The sequence below is a fragment of the Simochromis diagramma genome, unplaced genomic scaffold (assembly GCF_900408965.1).
Source record: "Simochromis diagramma unplaced genomic scaffold, fSimDia1.1 OVJJ01000603.1, whole genome shotgun sequence".
Classification (NCBI taxonomy): domain Eukaryota; kingdom Metazoa; phylum Chordata; class Actinopteri; order Cichliformes; family Cichlidae; genus Simochromis; species Simochromis diagramma.
In genome coordinates this window covers 22,743,981-22,766,402 of record NW_024387414.1, presented here as the reverse complement: position 1 = coordinate 22,766,402, position 22,422 = coordinate 22,743,981, and the positions used below count along the sequence as shown (strand labels likewise).

Below are 22,422 nucleotides of genomic sequence, written 5' to 3'. Positions count from 1 at the left end.
TGTCTAAAGACTGCATATTGGGGGTGCATGGAGTTATTACCCAACTTAGGTAGCTGCTTCTAATCTCTGCTTGAGGCTAACACCTCAAGGTTACATATACAAATCTCACAGTTAACTGTCAGCATTTGCCTTATCACACTGCATAATTTTTAAACTGTCTGCAACTCACTGTTTTAAACTGAAAATGCAAGTAATACAATCCAGAAAGTATTATAAATTTTGATGCTAGCTGAGGTATCCTTCATTTTGGTAAGATAAGGCATCATCACTAAAAAGACAATTCATTACTTTTTCAAGACACTGCAGTACTTTTGAGTGATGAATTTAATGCTATTAATAACTACAATATAAATGTATTTTTAAAAGAAACTAACACCTCATAAGCAGCATTGGACTGCACTGGATCCCAAAGTATAAACTATTATTCTGGGAACATTCTTGTATTTCATTCCTATAGCAAGAAGTAGTTACTGACTTAAATGCTTTCAGACGCGACTATATTTAACCACGATTAGCAAATCCACAGTTGTTTCACAGTTTATCTCCTTTGCTGAGGCCGCCTCTGGATCTTCCAAGATCTGACACAGAGTTCAGCATTGAGAGGCATGGGATGAGTCAATAAGGAAAGCTTTAAAAAGCCTTGATTCTTTTCATGGACGATATTCATGCAATTTGAATAGCAAGGAGCAAATTGGCTGCACACACCATTACATTACTGTGACCCTGTGGATAAGCAGCTTTGTCTCAACCTGGCTGTTGGAGTGCCTCTCCCCATGAAAGCTTGCATGCAGAGCTTTGTCAGACTAATCCATCCTCCGGAGTGTTTCCTGCGCCTGACTGAGAACACTGAGGTTCTCAGACAGGAAAAAAAAAAAAGTATATTATTTTAAAATGAAGGTTAACTTTTCTCTAGGCAAGATCAGGAACTACACTTCCGTTGTGGAATTCCAGTCAATCAACCTTCAGTGACACAGCCAGTGATGTTATTCAGTGTATTATGTGAATATTACACTTGCAGTATGCAGTATGTCTAACATTTGTATGTATGACATGAATGACTGCAAATCTTTTAACGCCTTAAGGGCATGCATGTGCAAGAGTGAGTTTTGGGATCTGAGAATGAGGCAACATCAGAAAAACTGTACAAATATTTCAGAGGAAACAGACGACAGCATGTCGCACGTAGGACTTCTGTTTTGAGTTTGCCTTCATAGTGTCAATTGTTGGGATATATTAGAATATGTCGCAGGGCTATACGGCCTAGATAGAAACTGATTTTCTTATAATTTCTTTAAGTCTAAATGACTGTTTTGTTCATTTTTTTAAGATGGGAAATATTTCTTTAATGTTTCCCAATTGTACCTTTTAGTTGTGCTCAGATTGAAATGAGCCAAGAAACGAGAAATTTTCATTGCATCAGCTGAATTGAACCTAAAGCATTAATTCAGTTAAATCAATAAACAATCACCAAAATAAGCACTTCAGGCAAACAGGCCAAAAGATTCAATTTCAAACAGGTTGGGGTTCACCGTCTGATAATGGAACGTTTTCCATCTTCTAAGGTCAAAGTCTGCAAAAAGATTTTTCTACTCTTCAAACACCTGAATAAGACAAACTGGGAAAAGCCATTTTTACATTTAACAAATAATCATTAATGAATACAGAGCAAAGTTTCCATTGTGAAATGATTTCTGAACTACATAAAAACATCGTGGAAGCAAGTGCTTTGGCTACTAGCCTTTTTTTTCTTTTCGATTAATATCAATTATTATTAATATATTGTTACACCACCACATCAATCACACATTGTAGACAAATATAAAAAGTATATAAGGATAATAAAAAAATGGTTCAATCAGCAATGCAGAATAAAAATCAGCCTTTCTTTCTAGGTCTGCTGATGTCAACTTGCTCTTACTGCAATCTATGCATATGGCATGACATGCCAATTACTCACTGTCACATCTCAAGTGGATGCTGAACTAAAATTATACCAACCTCAGAGTCCCCATATTCACTAGAATTTAAATGATGCATGGAAATCAAAAGGAGGTGAAACCATAGGAATCTATGAGGGAAGCATATCAGCAACTTTGCAGAAGGGGGGTAACATTTTTCATCTGTCGCTGCAGACGGCATGATCTCAGCTGTAGTCTGAGCAAACTCAATATCCTTAGGATAGGATTTTTCGTAAGTGAGTTTTCACAGCGTATGTGTTTCAATATGTGACACAAAGTTTAAATTTAATAAATATATTGAAGAGAAGAATCACATTGCACCACACCTATGGATTTCCTCCTCTTTTTTGCTACAGCAGCTTGTGGGAAAGGCATTCCTCTCATAGCCTCTCCTTGAAGCTCACCAGTGGGAGAGATGTAACAGTGTCCAGACCGTACAGAGCCATCCATCCTGAAGTGCAAAAGTGACACAGGGCTGCAGCCTGTGCCAGATGATGGAGGCTGCCACCGACTCCCAGCTAAAGCACTGCTGGACAGACCCCATTCACTCAGTCCTCGGAGATTTACCGTCTTCCTGACATTCACTTAGGATAACACGGGGACACCAAAACAGAGGTTATTTATTTATGAATACTTCCAGGAACCGTGTGCCCTCACGGTTTTAGATTTCATTAGAAATGGGCATGCGATGGAAACAGGGGTTTCAACTTTGGGGTTAAATCAATGTATGGCCTGTCCTCACCAGCGTTCTGCTCTGTGTAATTTAGTGTCATCTCCAGTGTAATGAAGGTCTTGTACCATCCGATGCTTACCAAGTCCTGGAGTGTCCTTTGTGTCCCCTGCATTTTTTTATGTTCTGTTTAGTGTGTCCTCTACTAGGAGATGTCGCGCTCGGAGTACAGACATGGTGTCATTGATTTGTCCATTTTAATCCAAAAACGTTTTCTTCGGATCAGCTTTTATGTTAATCCAGGGTGTGAGGTGCCAATATGTTCAATAAGTAAAGCTATAATACATCTATATTTTATTATTTAATTTTCTCTGTATTATTTTGGGCTCTAACCTTATAAAATGCATTAAGACGACTGTTGTGATTTAGTGTTACATAAATACAATAGAATTGAATCTTGTAATTGACATTTCATTTGACACTAAATTACAAAGCATCATTATTCTGGATTAACTCCTGTTTACAGTGCATATAGCAACCCCTGTAAAAACTTTACTTTAAGCCTAGTTGACCATGTCATCTGTAAACAAATTATATATTCAAAATAATTTAAAATAATTATTACATTTTTATCCGTTATCTATTACAAATTGCAAATTCTTTTTATTTTAAAAATATCTGCAAGATGTGCAATTATACATCAAATGATATGTGAATGTATTTTCTGTAAATTTCTTTAGTAAGAGCGTACAGAGAGTTCACACACTCATGTCTGTTAAATGAACACACAGTTAGCCAAACTCAGCCAGCGTTTAGTGTGAAAATCTGGTGCAAGATCAAAGTGCAAACTCTTACCAGAATTTTGCAGTGTGCATGAAGTATAACCTCCTTTTTAAATTCATTCAGTGTTTAAATTAATAATGCCGGATGTTATATTATGCACAAAGCATAATGGAAATTACAAATCAGTCCACAAACTCAAATACTCAGTTTGCAACAATGGAGCCTATGTAATTACATGTGTTCAAGCTATCACTTAAAATTACAGAAGCAACACAGGAGATTATAGCTTGTCAAGCTGTGGATATTAAGGATATTTAGGTAAACTTTCTGTTTTTTAAAAAAAAAATGATGCTTTTAATGACAAAACTGCTGATTAGAATTCTAGTTCATAACTTCAGAGCTGAAGTGGGGGGATAGCATAATGAGGACCTTTGAGATCCTGTTTTGATGTAACTATTTGATGTCAGCAATGAACGGTGGGCATTTTCAAAGTTTCACTTGCTAAGTACTTCAATGAATGTCAAACATAAATAATAAATGTAAAAGAATCTAAGTTTGTGATGTCTGGGAAAGTTAGCAGAGGTTTTTATAAATCCATGAATGGTATCAAACCTCTGGTTAGGATACAATGGCGTTAAATTCAGCTCAGAACAGGAGTAGCACTGTGGGGGATTTTTCTCTATAGAGGGGGAACTATGCACTGGAAACTGATGAACCTCCTGAAATTTTTTTTGCTGTTAACATTGTGCATTAAATGCATACAGATTAAAAAGGCACATTCTTTAAAGAGGAATCAATAGCACTGAGGACCCCAAGTATCCTTTGTTGAAAGGCTTTCTTTAAGAGGGAGATGCAAAGAGAAGACGCTGTGAAGAAGTGCAGGATACACCATCAGTGCCATTCTCATTGAACAAATCCCCCAATGTCATAGCAATGCAGTAAATACACAAAAAGTTGTTGACATAACATCTTATTTAAAGGATAAGTAGAGTGTGCTATTTGTTCATTTGAAACCCAACCATTTGTATCTCAAGCTTTCAATCCATTTCTTGACTGGCCCCAATTTAAATTTTAATGCAACCCAACATGCATTCAAAAACTTAATTGAAGGTGGATTTGTGTGTGAGACATTACTATTAAAACAAAAAGTTACTGTATGTTGGTTCACAGGCCTCCATCTTTCACTCTGATTTTGAAGTGCAGTGACTCATCCTCTAGTTTTGTTAGGATGCCTGGGTTGTTGACCCAGGGTTTTGAGTTTATTGTATTATTTATCATTTCTATTCTGTGGTTCCTTTGTTAGAGTTATGTCTTATGTCTTATCTGGTTTTGCCCCCCCCTTTGTCTCGTTAGGCCTGATTTGCCCCAGCTGTGTTTCCCTCCTGTTACCCATTCCCCGATTGCTCCCTCTGTGTATTTAAGTCCCTGTGTTTCTCTGTGTCCATGTCGTGATCTACCCTTATCTAGCTGTGTGTTCTGTCTGCGTAAGTGTATTTTGTATTCCTAGTTTTGTTACCCTTTTGGGTTCAGCATTAAAGCTGTGTTTTGAGTTACTTTCTGTTTCCGGAGTCTGCACTTTGGGTCCTTCTCCTGCCTGCACACAGCCGTCACATAACAAGTTTCCCATCACAGCTTGTTTTTCTACTCAGTGTTTCATCATATGCAAGGCTTCTGTGCTGACTACAAGGAGCACAAACTATTGTCTCCCACCTCATTCATCCCTGCGTGTGTTCTGTGATCCACGAACAACTCCAATGCACTAAACAAGTCGTGTAAAAACTATCAAAATTTAACTCAAGTAGCCTAGAAAAACTGTCAGCTGTTCAGCTCATCTGCCTGTTCAAAAAGACGGATTTTTGAAATTGATGTTATATCTGAGCAACTTCATGTGTAAATAAAATAAAGAGAATAAAGACAAAATCTCTCAAATTCAAAAAGTCCAGTTGTGCTTTCTTCCCATCTGCCAGCTTACACAGTCTAGCAGAAGCCTGTGAATTGGTAAAGATGACAGATTAGAGAGAATAGGGTGCTGTGTTCAAGTCAGTCTTGGTTTAAGTTGGGTGTGAATAAGTGATTGTTGAAGAGAATGAGGGACACAACACCTCTCAGTGTTGAGCAGAGATCTACTGAGGCAGGATCAAAGAACTCAGTCAACCAGGGCACTGCTCAATGCAGACTGTAGTCAACCAACCACACACTCTAATCTCTTGCTCAGGTCTTGTGAGAGAACAGAAACGTATCAACCAAACTGAATTTAATGAGCATCTACCATACAACTAGAGCAAATAGTAAACAGAAAGGTAGAGACAGATATCTCAAGCTTCTCTCCAGTTCTGCCTTTTAACCTCCTACAGGACTACCAATCATTATTTTGACATAATGCTCAATTACACTTGTATAAAAAGGAGAACAAGAAATCTGAGTTAATGTAATCTTTCAGCGATAAAGCGGTAGCATACTTTGCAATTTTACCATATGAAAGTTGAAATACTGTAGCTCCAAGCAAAGAACAGGAACAAAATGACAGATTAAATTCTTATGAAGCCAGGAACTTACAGCTGCTGATATGAAAATTTGAGATTAAATTCTTATCATGCCGTTGACCCTCTGAAGTGTTGTGAGTCACAGAGATAGTTGAAACAACCTGGATCTAACCTTAACAAAGAAAATAAATATATTTTTGATGCATGTCAGGTAAAATGATTATTTACTTTGTGATTACTTTGCATAAAGAAATATTTAAAAATAAATAAATACTGTGTTTACCCAGGGTAAGAGGTCATTTAAAGTTAGGGAGTTGGGGTTTAGGTTGTATATTCTATTTGGCATTCGGTAATTGACACTTATAAATAAATAAATAAAAAAATAAAAAAACAAAGCATAATTACAAATACATACAGAATTAAATCAGGTAAATCTGTTGGTAAGTCACACCACACTACACTGATCTCATTCTCAGTGTCACAATAATCAATTCACAGATTCCAAATCAGTTTCATTGTCACATTGTTACATCTTCCAATTTTACATGAATCTCTTCAGGCAAAGTAAACACAACTTCACAAAATAGCTTTATACAGACAAGTGATTTGTGTCCCACAAGTATACTATGTGGGCAGTGCTCTAGAGGGTGTGTGTGTGTGTGTGTTCCTGAAACCTCGATCCTCTACCAAAGGGCTGGGAGTTTGAGGGGTCTGCACAGTATCTTCAATGTTCCCAGGCCTGCAGTGTTCTGCAGAGAAGCTGCCTGGAATCTGTTGGGGTCAATCTTTTGGTTTGGGGGTCTCTATTTTCTTGTGCTCCTCGTTCCTGATGTTGCTGTCTTTTGGGATTGCCACGTATCACAGTGGTCCCCGTATGTGTTGATGGTACATCCCTTTTATGCGTTCTTCCTTCAGTTCATCATCACCTGTCTGTCTTCAGCTGCCTGAGGGAATCTTGGAATACCTCATCTCGAGGTGCCATCTACCTGATGTATTCATGGATGTTCCGTGTTTCATCCTGGATTGTGGCTCTGACACTCATTCATACTCGCCGTCCTGCTTTCCATTGCTCGTAGAGCCTGAGGGTTCTGGATTTTTGTTGCAGACCCTGTTTTGTGAGGAGTTTTCATGTCTTACCATCTGTGGTATCTGTCTCCTCCTATGGTCAGCTTATTATTCCAGCTGGGTATCTGATGACAGGTAGGACGAATGTATTGATGGCTTGGATCTTATTCCTAATGTTCAACTGGTTCCTCAGTACCTGTCTTACATTCTAGAGGTTGGCCTGTGGGATACCAAGGTACTGGCCAGCTATCCTCTATATCTGCTATTTTGTTTTGGATCACTTTCCCTCTCTTTCTTTGTGTGTGTGTGTGTGTGTGTGTGTGTGTGTGTGTGTGTGTGTGTGTGTGTGTGTGTGTGTGTGTGTGTGTGTGTGTGTGAGAGAGAGAGAGAGAGAGAGTCTGTGGAGCACTTTCAATCTCAAATCACTTGACTGAGCATGAGGCACCTTTTATCATGGTTCATCCTCAGCAATTAATCTTTAACAGATGCGATGCAATTCTCTCCCTCTCTGCCTATTTCATACACAGAGTCTCTTTCTCTGTATTTCAGTGTCTCTCCAGCTTTTGCACTCACATATAAACACTGCAAATATTTATCACATTTTGTCTGTCTAATTCAAGTTACCTGAGGGCACGTACTAGGCTAAACAGAGAACACTAATAATTTCAGAGAATTATAAAAGTTAATTTTTGTGTGGGGAAAAAAATGGAGATTTGCATTATGCATTGCAAAACTGGTTGTGAGGTTCCTTTCTTACAGCCTGTTCTTTGTCTTGGACTGGAATATTACTGAACTTCAAATCTCTCTGGGAGAATATATGGCATACTGAGAGATGGGGTAAGAGGGTCCTCAGCCGGATTATTGGACTTGCAGAATACCCAAGCCTAAATTCTAGTGTGCAACAGTCATTCATGGCAGTAGGATTGCTCAATAATGCATCAAAACCCACAGGCCTCCAGGGGAAGCAGTCAGTAATCAAAAAGTAAGTTAAGGTTTTCATAATAGGGCCCTATAAATAACTGAGGACAGAAATGAGGGCATGTAAAATTGATGAGGGATGATTCAAACCCCACGAGGTGGATGGAGCTTAACGCAAGGAGAAGGGATGCGATGTTGAGTGGCCCGGTGATACGGGCATATGTAGAAGGTGGAATTGCACGAGTGATTTGTGTCCCCAGTGTTACCACGTAAACGCACAGATATACAATATGGACACTGCTCTAGAGGCAACGTCACTGAAATGGTGCTATTAATGTAGAAATACGCCCCTGCCTTCAAACTATTCTACTGAACATTTAAAACAACCTAGCAACAATTTCATAACCTGTGGCTACCTATTAAGCTTTTACAGAAGAAGAACTCTGCTGCACATTTATATTATTTAATCAAAACCAAGACTGCAGGGTCAGAAATTACATACATTTTCAAAAAAGCTTCAATATGAGCCAACAAAACTGTGAATTACAAGATCTTTTTAATGTGGGAATTCATTTTCATATATTTGTGCTCTCTAGAACTGATGTAAGTGTGTGATTCAAAGAAAACGACTTAGTATAACAGTCTGAGATCTTGTCAATATGCAACGGTAAAGAGTGAAGGTTTATCCTAAATGAGCACTTGCAGAAAAAAGACACCATCAGACAACTAATTAGACATTTTTTAAACTTTTAGTTGGGATGAACAGTAACAGTTGATATGACCCACTGATAGCAGTGTTTGTCATTTTAAAAGGTAAAACTGCAATTTGATTGTCAATAATTTATACCCATGAGTATACCCCCTTTATCTAAATTATGTATTTGGGCATTGAAAACAATCTCTTATCAGGCCTTCAGTCTTTGTCTAAAAATTATACAAATAAGCTGATTTTTACCAGTTAAAACAATAAAAACTGAATTTCTACTGCGCTGTTGTTCCAAGGACATGCAGGTATTGTCCTCAGTTGACTGCCAACCTGTCAGATGGCTCATTTAACATTTGGCAGTAACAAATTTGAAAGAAACTACCATTGATGTTTTTAGCCAATAAAACACTGATTTCTCGCTTCTTCCAACTATACTCACTACACAGTTTTCAGTTCGTATCACACAGGGAGGATTTTAGACATGTATTCAGCCAAGGATGACAAAAATGCCCTAACTCAAGATTCATTAGTGTCTATATTTTGTACCGAAGGTCCTTCATTTCCTCTTCAACCTGCATAAACAAATGACATGCAGAAGACCAACAGTATTTTTGTTTATATATTATTATATAGAATAATATAAAGTTAAATTAAGTAGTCATTTCATTTAAAAATATTTATATCCAAGGATGTTTATACGGACTAAGACCGTATAAGCTTTTCTTTTTTTTCCAGAAAGCCAGCATAGGTTTTCAATTGTTCACAATTGGATCGCCTCATACTTATACAATGCTAAAAACAGCAGGCACTCGAGGCAGTGAGCTTCTAATCTGCAGTGAGGAATGCGTGGTCGGCTGTTCACTTCACCCCCCAAAGCTAGAGAGGTTCATCTCTGGGCAAAAAACTGTTTGTCACAGTCCCTTCTTTACACAGCCATCCATTTACAGAGGCTGATGGGACCAATAACACACAAGGCAACTACCACATTTTACTTGTACAAGTGCTAACAACAGTGGAGAAAGTTAATCCTGCTGGTTTTTGAGTACCCGAGCTAATGGAATTTTAAATACAGACTAAGAATTGTTTTAATACTTGGATAAAAATCCTTTTCAGTCATTTAATCCCTAAAGTCTAGAGCCCTTGGACACCCTTGGTTTCCTCTCTTCAGATGCTCTGTTAGGCCTTTACTGCAGCTGGTTTGTGGGTCTCTCTGCATTCAGTTTGGTCTTTAGTAACTGAAAAGCATCGTCTGTTGAGTTAAGATCAGCTAACTGGCTTGGCCATTGAAGACTATCCCATTTCACTGCCTTGAGAAAGACAGTGTTGTTTATGCAGTTTGCTTTGGGTCATTATCCATTTGCACCATGAAATGCTGTCCATTCAGTTTTGCAGCAATTAATAATAATGGATTGGATTTATATAGCACTTTTCAAGGCACCCAAAGCGCTTTACAATACCACTATTCATTCACTCTCACATTCACACACTGGTGGAGGCAAGCTACGGTTGTAGCTACAGCTGCCCTGGGGCAGACTGACAGAAGCGAGGCTGCCATATCGCGCCATCGGCCCCTCTGGCCAACACCAGTAGGCGGTAGGGTAAAGTGTCTTGCCCAAGGACACAACGACCAGGACAGAGAGCCTGGGGATCAAACTGGCGACCTTCCGGTTACAGATACGCTTCCCAACCCCCTGAGCCACGATCGCCCCGTTGGCTGAATTGGCTGAATCTTAGCAGCGAGTAAAGCTCTGTATATTTTTACACAATTAATCCTGCTACTTCTATTAGCAATAAACACTAATCACCTGGTTCCACTGGCAGTATACATGCCCATGTCATAACACTGTCTCCACCATGTTTGACAGATAATGTAGTATGCTTCAGATCATAAGTCTCTCCCTATCCATAATTTTACCAGCTATATCAGATGTTTCCTGACAAAGTCTAGTCTGACCCGCCTATTCTTGTGTGTAAACCCTCTGCACCTCCTCGGGAATGTTCCTGACTTGAGGTTGTAAAGTTTTTTTTTCTTAAACAAGGAAATAATTCTGCGATCATCCACCTTAGTTGTCTTCTGTGATCATTCAGGTCTTTTGGTGTTGCTGAGCTGGTCAGTGCATTCATTCTGTGATTTGTGTTACTCTGCAAAAACGTATGGACCTAAATGTAGGTAATGCTTGGTCAACTACTGTACATTAGCAGCATTCAGCTACAACCAGACTCAAGCAACAGATTACTATTATTAGTTATGGAAAAAACAGTGCACCTACAATTTATTTTTTCCATCTGACTAGTTCAAAAGAATGCATGATATCTTTAGTTAGTGTAAAAAAGCAAGCCTTGGATGGCACAAGCACACAAGTGTAAATGGCATTAAACACCGTAGAGCCTTGGTTTAAAGCCATGTGAGCTCTAGCAGTTATACAGGGATTAAAGTGGGCCTGAACAACCTGGAACAACGTTCTGACACCTTCGATTAATGAGTAATTAAATAGGCAGTTTAACACTAAATACTATCAGGCAAGTTCATTTTTTATTTGATACAGTCCGGCAGTGCTTTCAACTGTTGTCACAGAGACAGTAAAGTCATGACTCCAGCTGCATGCCTCCTCTTTTCCTTCTTATCCGTGTCATGCACTCATGCTGTCAATGTCAATAAAGTTTCTGTTGCCGTATATCAGCATCTATCTACCTCTACTGAAGAGGAGAGAGCATAACCGTGCAACTTTTTCTTTAAGTGGCAGGTTATCTCAGATACAGGATTTGAAACAGCTCAACAAATATCAGTGAACACACAAACTGTTTTTGTGCATCTTGGTGCACAATCTGTCTGCTAGCTTAAGGTACAAAGGCTCTGTTTTCCAGGGGGAAAAAAAGCACTGACATGGGATAATTTTACTCTCAGAGATAGAGAAAGATAGAGGAAGAAAATATAACAGCAGAAGCTGACAGATCATATTTAAAGGTAAGGACTGCTCTGCAAGTGACGTTTAATAAAATAGATATTTAAAGTTAAAAAAATTAATTGTGTTGGATTGCTTTGAATCAGACAGTGGATCTGTATATGATGAAGTTATCTAGTTATATTAGAAGCACTTTCAAATATGTTTTTCAATGAGAAAAGGTTACACTCCACATCCATTATATGTCCCAATAATTAACATTTAAGGGAAACTGTACATTAACAATATTTGTTTTACTATCTTACATTACGTTGAATATAATTGCCATCAACATTTAACCAAACATTATCATTGCATTAATTAAAATATTGTTGAAAGCTGAATGTCATTAATAAGGTGAATCTCAATTAATTTTCAGAGAAACAGCTTTATTATCAAAGACAGCTGAGCTGAGCTGTCATATAAATGGTACATGGCCTGTATTTGTATAGCGCTTTACTAGTCCCTAAGGACCCCAAAGCGCTTTACATATCCAGTCATCCACCCATTCACACACACATTCACACACTGGTGATGGCAAGCTACATTGTAGCCACAGCCACCCTGGGGCGCACTGACAGAGGCGATATGGTCAGGATTTTAAGTTATGCTCATTTTTAGGCTGCCGTTTCCCTCCGTAGGTTTTATGGCGGCGACAGAGCACGCTTACAAAGGCTCTGACTCTTGTATTTGCTCATCAACAAATCTTTTGTGAACTATAATTTGAAGACTTGGGTCATCATTCAGCCTGTATAGACACGTATAAACTGTTTACATCTCAGTGCTGTAATATAAAACAACCATAACACCTGTGTTTGATTCATGACTATAACATTTAAATTGAGCAAATACAAACATGGTTTACTGGTTCTAGGATTTCAATTGTAGGAACAAATTACTTGAAGCTTGCCTTAATAATCTTTTAACATTCAATTACATACAGGCCATTATGATATATCAGTATTATGATACAGTAATACTATCTAAATATGTTAAAGCATCAAACAACATTATGTTATTAGTATGAGGTTGCTACAAGTTTAATGTCAGTATCAGTAAAAAATGCAAACATTTTAGTGCTACCATACGTTATCAATATACTGCAGTACTACAGCTACTGGACAGTAATAGAAATCTAGATCTTTATTTCATATTGGGAAATATCTTTGAAAGCAGATTAAATCATAGATTTAATGTTATTCAAATGCCGTATTGGACAGTATGTGCAGAATAAACTGGGCTGTTTGCAGTGTTCTTTTACAGTGTACAGTTATGTTGAACTGGTGCCGGGCAAACTGTGGTAACCATGTTCATTACCATGGTCTATACTTATAAGATCAGACCAGAGATTCTTTGCATACAGTTTTTATTTCTTCTTGACTATGAAAATTAAGGTTAATTCTGACACTGCTTTAAAATAACCATCCAAATAAAGCAAAAGATCGCTGCTGAGTAACAGGACTCGGCTAGGAGTCAGTTTGCATTTAGCTGATGATATTCTTTGGTAACACTTGCCAAATTCCACATTTATACCAGCTTCAAAGTGGCTAGCAATCAGACATCTGCCTTGATGGCTCATATAACATCTGCTTGTATATTGTAGAATGTAGATGGCTAAATTCAGAATGAGTAGGAAACCTCAAAAGCAGCATCAGACCAGGTCAGCTGATCACAGCCGGTTTAAAAACAAAGCACATGTACTGGAGCTCATATATATATTATTATATGATTTATTGCAGAGTGAGTCATTTCTCCAGACTGCACTGCTTCACCAGAACTTAGTATTCTCTCACCTGCAAAATCCCACTTTAACCCCTGCTTATACAGACAGGCTCATTAGAATGAAAATATTTTAGTGCCATCTTCTACTGTCAAAATGTCAGTAGTTCACAGTGTATGTGCATAAGGAAGAACAACATCATAGGGAGCTAGAAAGCCCTGTAGATAAAGAAAATCCAAATAATGCAGAACTGTAGTGAAGAAGTCAAGTGTAATAGCAAGGCTCCAGAATAACCATCTTTAAACCAGATAAGCTCATTTCTTATTAATAACAGTCAAAGTAATAATTAATCATGACATCAGAAGTCTGTAGTTACAAGTTTGACAGTGCTTGTCTCAGTACATTCAGCTTGGAGAGGTGGTGTCTGGGATATAAATTTCTATGAATCACAGTCTCTGCATGTTAAATAGATAAAACAAATCAATCTACTGGAACTTACCATCAAACTTTTTATGCCTGGAGACAAATGTTGTTCTCATTTTGTGGCTGCTCTCCTCAACCAATTTCTCAAACTCCAGTTTGCTCTGCTGGTTAAGTTTGTCCTCCATCTCTGACGTGCAGCAGGTGTATCCCTGAGGACAGACACGCAGGTGCTCACCTGAGGAAGACAGAGAGGTAGAGCGGCATTTTTACACACGTCACCGCCTCGACATTCAGATGCTCGAAAAGGCTGAACCGAGTCTTTGATCAAAATTCTCTTGTTATTTTGTCATTCTCATCACTTAGGCAATCAAAGTGGGCCAGACCGTAACAAACGGGGTAGGAAAACATTTGTCGGTCATTTGGACTCATGAATCAGAGAGTGTCTGTGATAGCAGAGCTCCTACACCTCATATAGAATTCTCCCTTATATCACAAAGCAAAGCACTGCAATGATGACTGCTTTAATGAATATTATGTACATGAAATGAAAGGCACAGTGCTAAGTCATGTCAAGGAAATTTATTTATATAGCCTAACACCACAAATTGGTCTCAAGGCTCTTACCAACATGCCCTTAGCTATGACATCAGCCAAACATTTAATTAAACTGCATGGATTAATTTACGATGTCTTGACTTTGGCACAGCAAGCTGTAAATGAACACTGACATATTTTTGCCATGGAAACAATTGCTTATTTACACATTCACCACATACCGAACAACATTAACATTCATTTCAAGTCATGCTATCTGACACATGATGAAGCTAACTCTCCATTCTGTTCTGCTCGTGGTTTTTATCAAAACTGGAATGAAATATTTGTCTTTTTGGCTGCCAAATGCTCCATCATGTTCACCAGCTCGTTACTAACTGTGCGTGTTTGTTCTTTTGTTCAGAGCAGGAAGGCTACAATGAACTTATCGTAACTTTTTAGTTTTCCTAAAAACAACTTTGCTGCAAAGATGAGACCAAAACAATATCAAGTTGCTAGACTGAGAGATGAGACTATTGTTTTACAGTTTACGGCGAACAACTGTGTTGCACATGCGCTGGTATCCATGGTCACTGTTAGGTGCCGGGGAGCATCAGAGGCATTATAAGAGGCTGACAAGCCAGCGAAAGATATCAGATGTGACTGTGTATTGTGTGCGTCTGTGCAGTTTTTATTTCCCACAGTCCATTAAAATGAAAGTTAATTTAGGCAGAGCTGAAAAACTCACACCATATTCTACATATCACAAAAATAACATTTAATATAAATGTTTAAATTTCTCAATATTTCTTGTTACACTACATCTCATGCACTCTGGTGCGATGTTGCTGGCATAAGAACAATATTTAAAAGATTTATTTTAAAGACTGATTCACTCAGATTAAAAAAATGTTTTGGGCTTATTGTTATTTTACATAGTCGGGTGGTAAAATCACCAGCATTAAGGCTTCACATGCCACCTGATTACAGTGATATTAACTCAAGGATAGCAGCATTTCTTTTTGCCTTGCTCGCTTACTTTTTAACTTTCTACACTGCGAACAAAATTACACAGCAACCTTTAGAAGAATGTCGAGGTCTCAGTGAGAGTGAGTTAAGAAATACTTGTTGTAGTCCATCTAAGTAGAAAATAAGAGATGCTGTGCATGCGTTTTGTAATGAGATGTTTTACAGAGCCTTGGACTCTCGTCTCCTTCTACATAATTTGATTTTGAAGCATTAATTTAATAAACTGTGAAGTGTTTGACTATTACATCAGTTAGAGAAACATTCTCAAGTCCACTCAGACGTCAGTGTATAAAAGTGTATACCAAACCAATGAAATGACTCCAAGATCCACAAAGAGAAATACTGGAACTGAAGGCCTGAAGAATTTTCAAAACTTGGAGAATTCACACTAGATTTTTTTTTTCTAATGAGTAAAAGTTTTACTTTACTGGGTTTCGAGAAAGATAACAATCACTTAATTATGCCACACATCTGAAAATCCTTTCACTGAAAAAGTGAGGGGTTTAGTCTCAGATCTGTGGATTATTCATGGTGAATAGAGTAGTTTTCAAAAATACTGATTTACTCAAAGGGATGAGGAAAATGATTCTGATGAAATCAATAAATTATATCTACACCCATAATGCACAACACTATCTGCAAAAGACCATAAAATGAGGTTTATTTATTCCAATAATTAATCATTAAGGAAAATATGTTTAGTATAAACTAAATGTATCAGTCAAGTATATTCAATATCACCAGACTTCAAATTTGACATTTTACTTGCATATCAAACTTACATGAATAATCTACAAGTAATTATGTCAACTAATGTTAGCATTTTGGGCATAAAAAGGACCAAGCCAGAATTAATTTTCCAGTTAATAAATGAAATATAAAACCAGATCCACAGAAAAAACAAAAACATTGTTTGCCAAAAAGAAAAAAAAAAGAGCCTAAAGTAAACAGAGGCTTTAATCAGTAAAAGTGACTAAGAGCTCCATGTGAGTGGTGTGTACATACATCTTTTTTGCACAGAAGTTTGTACTTTCATACTACTATCCATTTTAAGAGGTTTTCCCATTACTAATAAACTAAAATGTAAAATAAAACTTTAAAAATGTACCTTAAACTTTGATACAGTCAGAAAAGTGTTGCTAAATTCCAAAATCAAGGCTTTTTTTTTATTAAAAACAAAAATACTTATCAAATTGTGGTTTTTTGTTTTTGTTACCTATAAAGTTGTTGCTGTGATCTTTGTGCCAGAGCCACACAACCTTATAGGAAAGTTTAAGGGGGGGAAAAAAGTCCTCCCACACAAGCAAAAGCTCAGCGTCTTAGTTTCTGTCAAACACTTAAACTGGTCCGAATGTGAGTTTTCATCTGGTTGTCTTCCTGCAACAACACACACCAGCAGTTAATATCACATGATTATATTAGTTTTTTTGCCCAAGAAATATTTGGGCAATTTTTTTGGAAAAAAAATTACCACATGGCATACTGTATGTAATTTTTTTCTGCATGCATGCGGTATTTTATTTCCTCTTCTACAGAGAGCATCAGACATCATTATTAGTTTTTTTTTTTTGTCTGGCCAGCAGTCACATAAAATATTTGTGTTTTTCCCATTCTATCTATTAACATTTGGGAAAGATGAAATGAGTATCGATTTATCAGTGGAGGACAGAACAGAGAGATTGTAGGATTTCCTCTGAGGAACACAATGCAGGCACTGGCAGGCACACTGACGCCCTGCATGCATATACAGTAAGCTGCAGATAAAGGAGCTGTGTATAGATAATGAAACAAGAAGATGCAATATGTACGTGCTGGCACTCTCAAATGTGCTTAATCCTTAATCAGTCCTTAGAGAGGCACCAAGCTACAGTAATGAGGTGCACCATCAACAGTTCAACACAAACTCGTTTCTCCAGAGTAATGCACAAGGCTCCGAGCCACAGCATCCAAACTCTACAACACAAAATAAGCTGAAATGCACCACTCACTTTCTATTAGGCGATTCCTTAAGGCTTTTTTGTTTCTTTACTAAGCAGCGATGTCCTATTTTTTAACAAAGTAACAGCTGCAGATAACGTCCACTACATTGGGATTCAATCAAGCGCATGCATATGGATTGAATCTACAGGCTGGCGACCTGTCCAGGGTGTACTCTGCCTCTTGTCCAATGACAACTGGGACAGGTTCACGAGTGAAATAGATGTATGGAAAGTTAATTAGCACAAATACATTAACCTGTAAATTTTACAGTAACTTGCTGAAAGCTGGATGCCAGTAACCAACTGTAAAAAAGGATTTACAGGAACTTTAATTTACAGCAAATAAAGCTGCTGTAATTTAATTTACAGTAAAAGTAAACACCTTTAACAGTAAGTTGCTAGTATCCAGCTGCCAGTAAGTGAGTGTATTTTTATATATGGTATTTTGTTACAATATTTAAATTTAAATTGCTATAGTTTTTATTTTTTAATTTATTTATTTTAGCTCAAACAATAAAAATGCAGCTTCATTTAAAATGTATATCTCTACCAAAGAAAACAGAGTTTGAGATGATATACTGATACAGTTCCAGTGAAGTAAATATTTTTTACACATAAAGTTTTGGTATTTTTGGCTTTTCAGCCAAGACTCATGTCTTTTAGCTTGGGTTGCATTTAAGCTCTCACTGACAGAAGCACGGGGTATTTAAAGTATCAGTGTAGTTCAACATTGTCAGTCATATTGTTTAAACAGGGACATTATTAAACTGAGGAGCCAAGGAATTATGAAGATGGTATCAGATGGCTGGCTAATGTCCCAAAGAAAGAAAAAGCCATACACCATATTTGGCACCTTAAATTACACGGGCATGAAACACTACTCTAGCATGACTTAGGCACAGAAATATAAACTTTTATTGTCATAAATGATGGATAAGCTGAGGAAAATTGCATTTTCTCCTCACTGTTATGTGAAGCTCTGTGACTCTGAAGTAAGTCAAATTCAATCTGAAGTTTCCGTTGATGCAATAAATGAATTTTACTTGTCGATGCAGGTAGAATACTACTTTTGGCCACTAAAGCGTTTAAAAAAAAAAAGAAAAGAAAAGAAAAGAAAAAAAAATCAATAACAGACAAAGCTGTCCTTAAGTGTGAATGACAGCTGAAAGGAATCCATGGTGCTTTTAGCTTTCATAGGCTGTGCACCACTCTATTCATCTCTCAGTCGTGTTTTGGTATAAACACATAATTTGACACATCCAACTACTTTCCTGTTTTGAAAACTGTTGTCGTAAACCAACATAAAATAGAAGTTTGTGAGAAGCAGGCACGGCGTGAGCTGCATGTTTATGATGCTGCTACTTTATCTCACATGTTTTCCCTTCTCTCTTTCATCAAAAGCCCGGTTCAATACTTTTATGCATAAAACTTTGCTGCATATTTTCCTAATGTGTTTGTGTGTGTGTGCTCTTTTCCAAAAGAAAAAAAAGCAAACATAAAAGCCTACCTTAGTGAACTTTGGAGGTAATTGTCCCCAAATCTAGATGGGATTTTGGCTCACTAGACCATATCTGTCCTGTTCTAGCTGGTTGCTTTGGACCCGAGATGGAATTTGAAACCATGCTGTCAATATGCTGCACACTTGCGAGATCACACTTGTGCAGTCTCTGTCAGGGAGAGTTAAACTTGTAAGACTCAATACCAGCAGTGCCAATAAAAATGAAGACATGGGGGTGGACACAACAAAAAGACAGGGATGGCAAAAAGCACAAAGGTTCTTCTTATAAAAGTATATTTACTAGGTGAATAACAGGAACTAATGTGCCTACTTAGCTGGCAACAGCTCACTGACACCCACTTTCCACCTTTCTCAAAGCTGTAAGATACTGTATAGCTTTACAGTGCTTATATAAATTAGTCTGGCCATTTGTAGCTGAACATTTAAATGAATCTTTTCTTTAATAAAAAAAAGAGCACTTCATGCGCTGTGACATTTATAATAAAGCAACTTTATGTTTATCTAACATAGCTGATCCGTTTAATTCAAAATCATTTGGAGAGATAATAAAAAGTTTTTGTTTTCTCACATAAATAGTGTTAAAGATTTTTACAAAGAGCTGCATGAAAGTGGAGCATGAAAGGGGTGGGGAGGGTGACACATAATTTCACTGCAGGTGAAGAGGGGCAAGCGGAAAAGTCGGGAACAATCCCAGCGCATATCTGTGGCATCTGTTAAAGTGGCCTGCCAAATCAGTAATGGCGCCACACCTTTTGCTGCTGCTGAAAGTTTTGGACATTTATTAAAAAGACATTAGTGTCTCTGCATTTTACAAATTCTCGATAAAATGTATTTAAAATGCAGCACTTTGTCTGTAATGCAGCTGCCTGTTCTCTGTCTGTAGCAACCACTCTGTGATCTTGAGTAATGTCACAGCTAAATTGTTAAACTTTTGCCTGAGGAGTACTATTTGATGCAGAGCATGTTTCAAAGGTGAGATAGCCGGTGTTATCAAAATAAAAAAATAATAAATAGAAAAAATATAATCCTGTGATTTATTTCTATGATGATCATTGAGCTTAGTTTTGAAGTTGAACTGAATATTTCTGAATAATTAAATGGAATAACACTTTTTCTGGTTTTCCTCACCTCTCACTACAAGCCGCATTCATTTTTCCACATATATAGCCATAATGCACTTTAGCATTTTATTTGCCTTGCATACATATCGATAGCCAGTTAGCTTAATCGCTCATTATACTAACACGCATGTCTTTGGACAATAGGTGGAAGTGTCTAGTGTCACAGTCTAATACTGAGTGTCACAGAGAACATCCAGACTCTATACACAAAGGCCTCAGCCAACCATTAGATTTGAATCATTAGATTTGCAGTGAGACAACAGTGCTAACCACTTTACCACAAAGCCCTCAGCATAAATATTAAAGATTATACAGCATAAACAAACAAATGCATTTCAGCAAACGGTTGGAATTTTTGTTCTTTTCAAGATTTTATTGTACATTTATATTGATTCAAACATCACTTATCCGTCTCCTGGATTACCACTTATTGTGTTTGATATTGGCTTGAATAAAACATATCTGTCAACTCCTAATCTATTTCTGACATCCTAATAGGCAAAGGAAAAAATGAGTGTATAGTTTGACTTTGACGAAGTGAGCAGCAGAGAATTGCATACTGTATAGAAGCCTGTGGTGACAACGCTGACAGAAGTGCTAATACGATGGTGTTCTATCAGATTTTTCATACACAGAGAAAGAAGCCTGCTCCCATGCAAATGTAAAACAACAAAGTTAGCTTTAGGTCTGGCACATGCACTCACCAGCCTGATTCATTATACTCCTAACATGATCAAAACCATGGATGAGCACACACAAGCATACACGCACACACTCTACATGATGCATTTAATCACAGATTACTTGGGAGCAAATAGTTATGTAATCACTGGATAAAAGGAAGATAAAAGCTGTCACTCATATGTTCAACCAGGGGCGGTTTTAGCCATTTTTGAATCAAAGCACCCCCAAACCTTTGGGGCACTTACACCCCCCCTCGGGGGGGTGTAAGTGCCTGGCTTAAAACAGGACATGTTAGCTGCATTTAACCTTCAGTTACCCTTTATATAGTTAGGTAGGAGTCGGACCATGTTTCTTTTTAGCTGAAAAACATTACACCCAGGTAACCTGCAGTGTTGGAAACGTGTTTTCCGACGATGTTTGCTACCCTACAATCCGTCCTGCTCTGTAGTAAAATCAGCGACATTTGACCGTCCTGTTGCTCCCATTGAAATGTATACAGCCTATTTAAAATCTAAAACTTGAAATTGTCTGTAGCCTGCTGTTGTTACCACTGTCCTGTTTGAAATGGAATGAGAGAAGTTGGTTATTTTGTCATATGTGCCGATATTGTAAGATCAAATGATCCGTCAATCAAGAATAATGTTGGATCAGTGTTTCAATATTTATATCTTTTATTAGATGTTCATGTTTATCTTGCCTGGCTGGGCAGCTCTCTGGGTGCTCAGCACCCCCAAAGCTCTGATCCTAGAATCGCCCCTGTGTTCAACCCAGTCCAGTTTGCTAATGTACCGCTCTGTCCTCGAGCGCAGATGTCAGAAGGCGCCGCAGCACATCTTTCAGAACGAGCTGATTAGAGATTTAAATATATGTAATTACAGAAAGCAAGATAATTAAGGACAAATGGTAATCTTCTTTGGGGATTTTACAGTGAAACGTTCTGGCGTTAACTCAAATGTTTCTTAATCAGAAAGAAATAAGGCAAAAGAAATATTGCTTTGCTTGCATATGCAATCAAACACTCATTGTTTCGTTCAGATTCTTTGATGTGCAGATGTGTTTGGTTGCTCTCGATCACTATCTTCACGATGTCCAAAACACGACTGAGGCGTAGCGTTATAATTAGGTGAAACTGCTGACTAGATTCAGGCAACGGACAGATGGGCCTGTTCGATGCCCATTTAACATGCAATCAGCCACACAGACACTTTCACAGAATTCAAGGTTCCCTGAACCCATTATAAATGTTACTTTAAGATGATTTTTAAATGATATCTATCTTTAACCAACCACACAGACTAACTGCTAACTAGGAATATGTAGGTCAGTGGGAAGAAGTAGATGAGATGACCTGGAGGCATGATCAGACACAGATTAAAGAACTAACTTCATATAGCATGCTTTATTTCAGCGGCCATGTATATGGCCTCGGTTCCCTTTGGCTTCATATCCCTTGATGTTAAAGAAGCATGCACTCAGAGTGTTTGAGGTTTCACATGCAGGCGAGGCATATGCTGCAATCGTGCCTAATGGGCAAGCAAAAAGGATGGCACATTTCTTATCCTTTCTAACAGTGGTTCATTAAAATTGGCAGCAGAGCCTACAGTTTCTTAGGCAGCCGTGTGATGTTAAAAACGCAACAACTGGAGCACATTCCCTGGTGACATGCAACAGATCTGAGTTTAGAAGTGTCTCAGATGCACTAAAGCAGAGGACTGCCACTGAGGTTTAGATTTACAAGACTAAGTAACCATTCCTCACAACAAATACAAAGATTTGTCTTCACACATACAAGTGTTTTCTTGACTAGAGGGATCAAATTATTGACAGCAACACCAGTTTATTGAAGTTTTCCACACATCCTACTTTATTATGACAGCGTTTTTCTTTT

At 37.8% G+C, this 22,422-nt stretch overlaps 1 protein-coding gene across 3 annotated transcripts in view; it reads right to left on the bottom strand.

Annotated features, from left to right (window-relative positions):
* The window catches only part of LOC120721466 (glypican-6-like), a 144,853-nt gene that overhangs the window by 99,598 nt on the left and 22,833 nt on the right, over window positions 1–22,422 (bottom strand). For all 3 annotated transcript variants that reach the window (XM_040011823.1, XM_040011820.1, XM_040011821.1), the window contains exon 2: window positions 13,745–13,903. In XM_040011823.1, coding sequence (XP_039867757.1) covers window positions 13,745–13,853 — 109 coding nt within the window. In that variant the 5' untranslated portion in view covers window positions 13,854–13,903. The remainder of the gene's footprint in view (window positions 1–13,744; window positions 13,904–22,422) is intronic.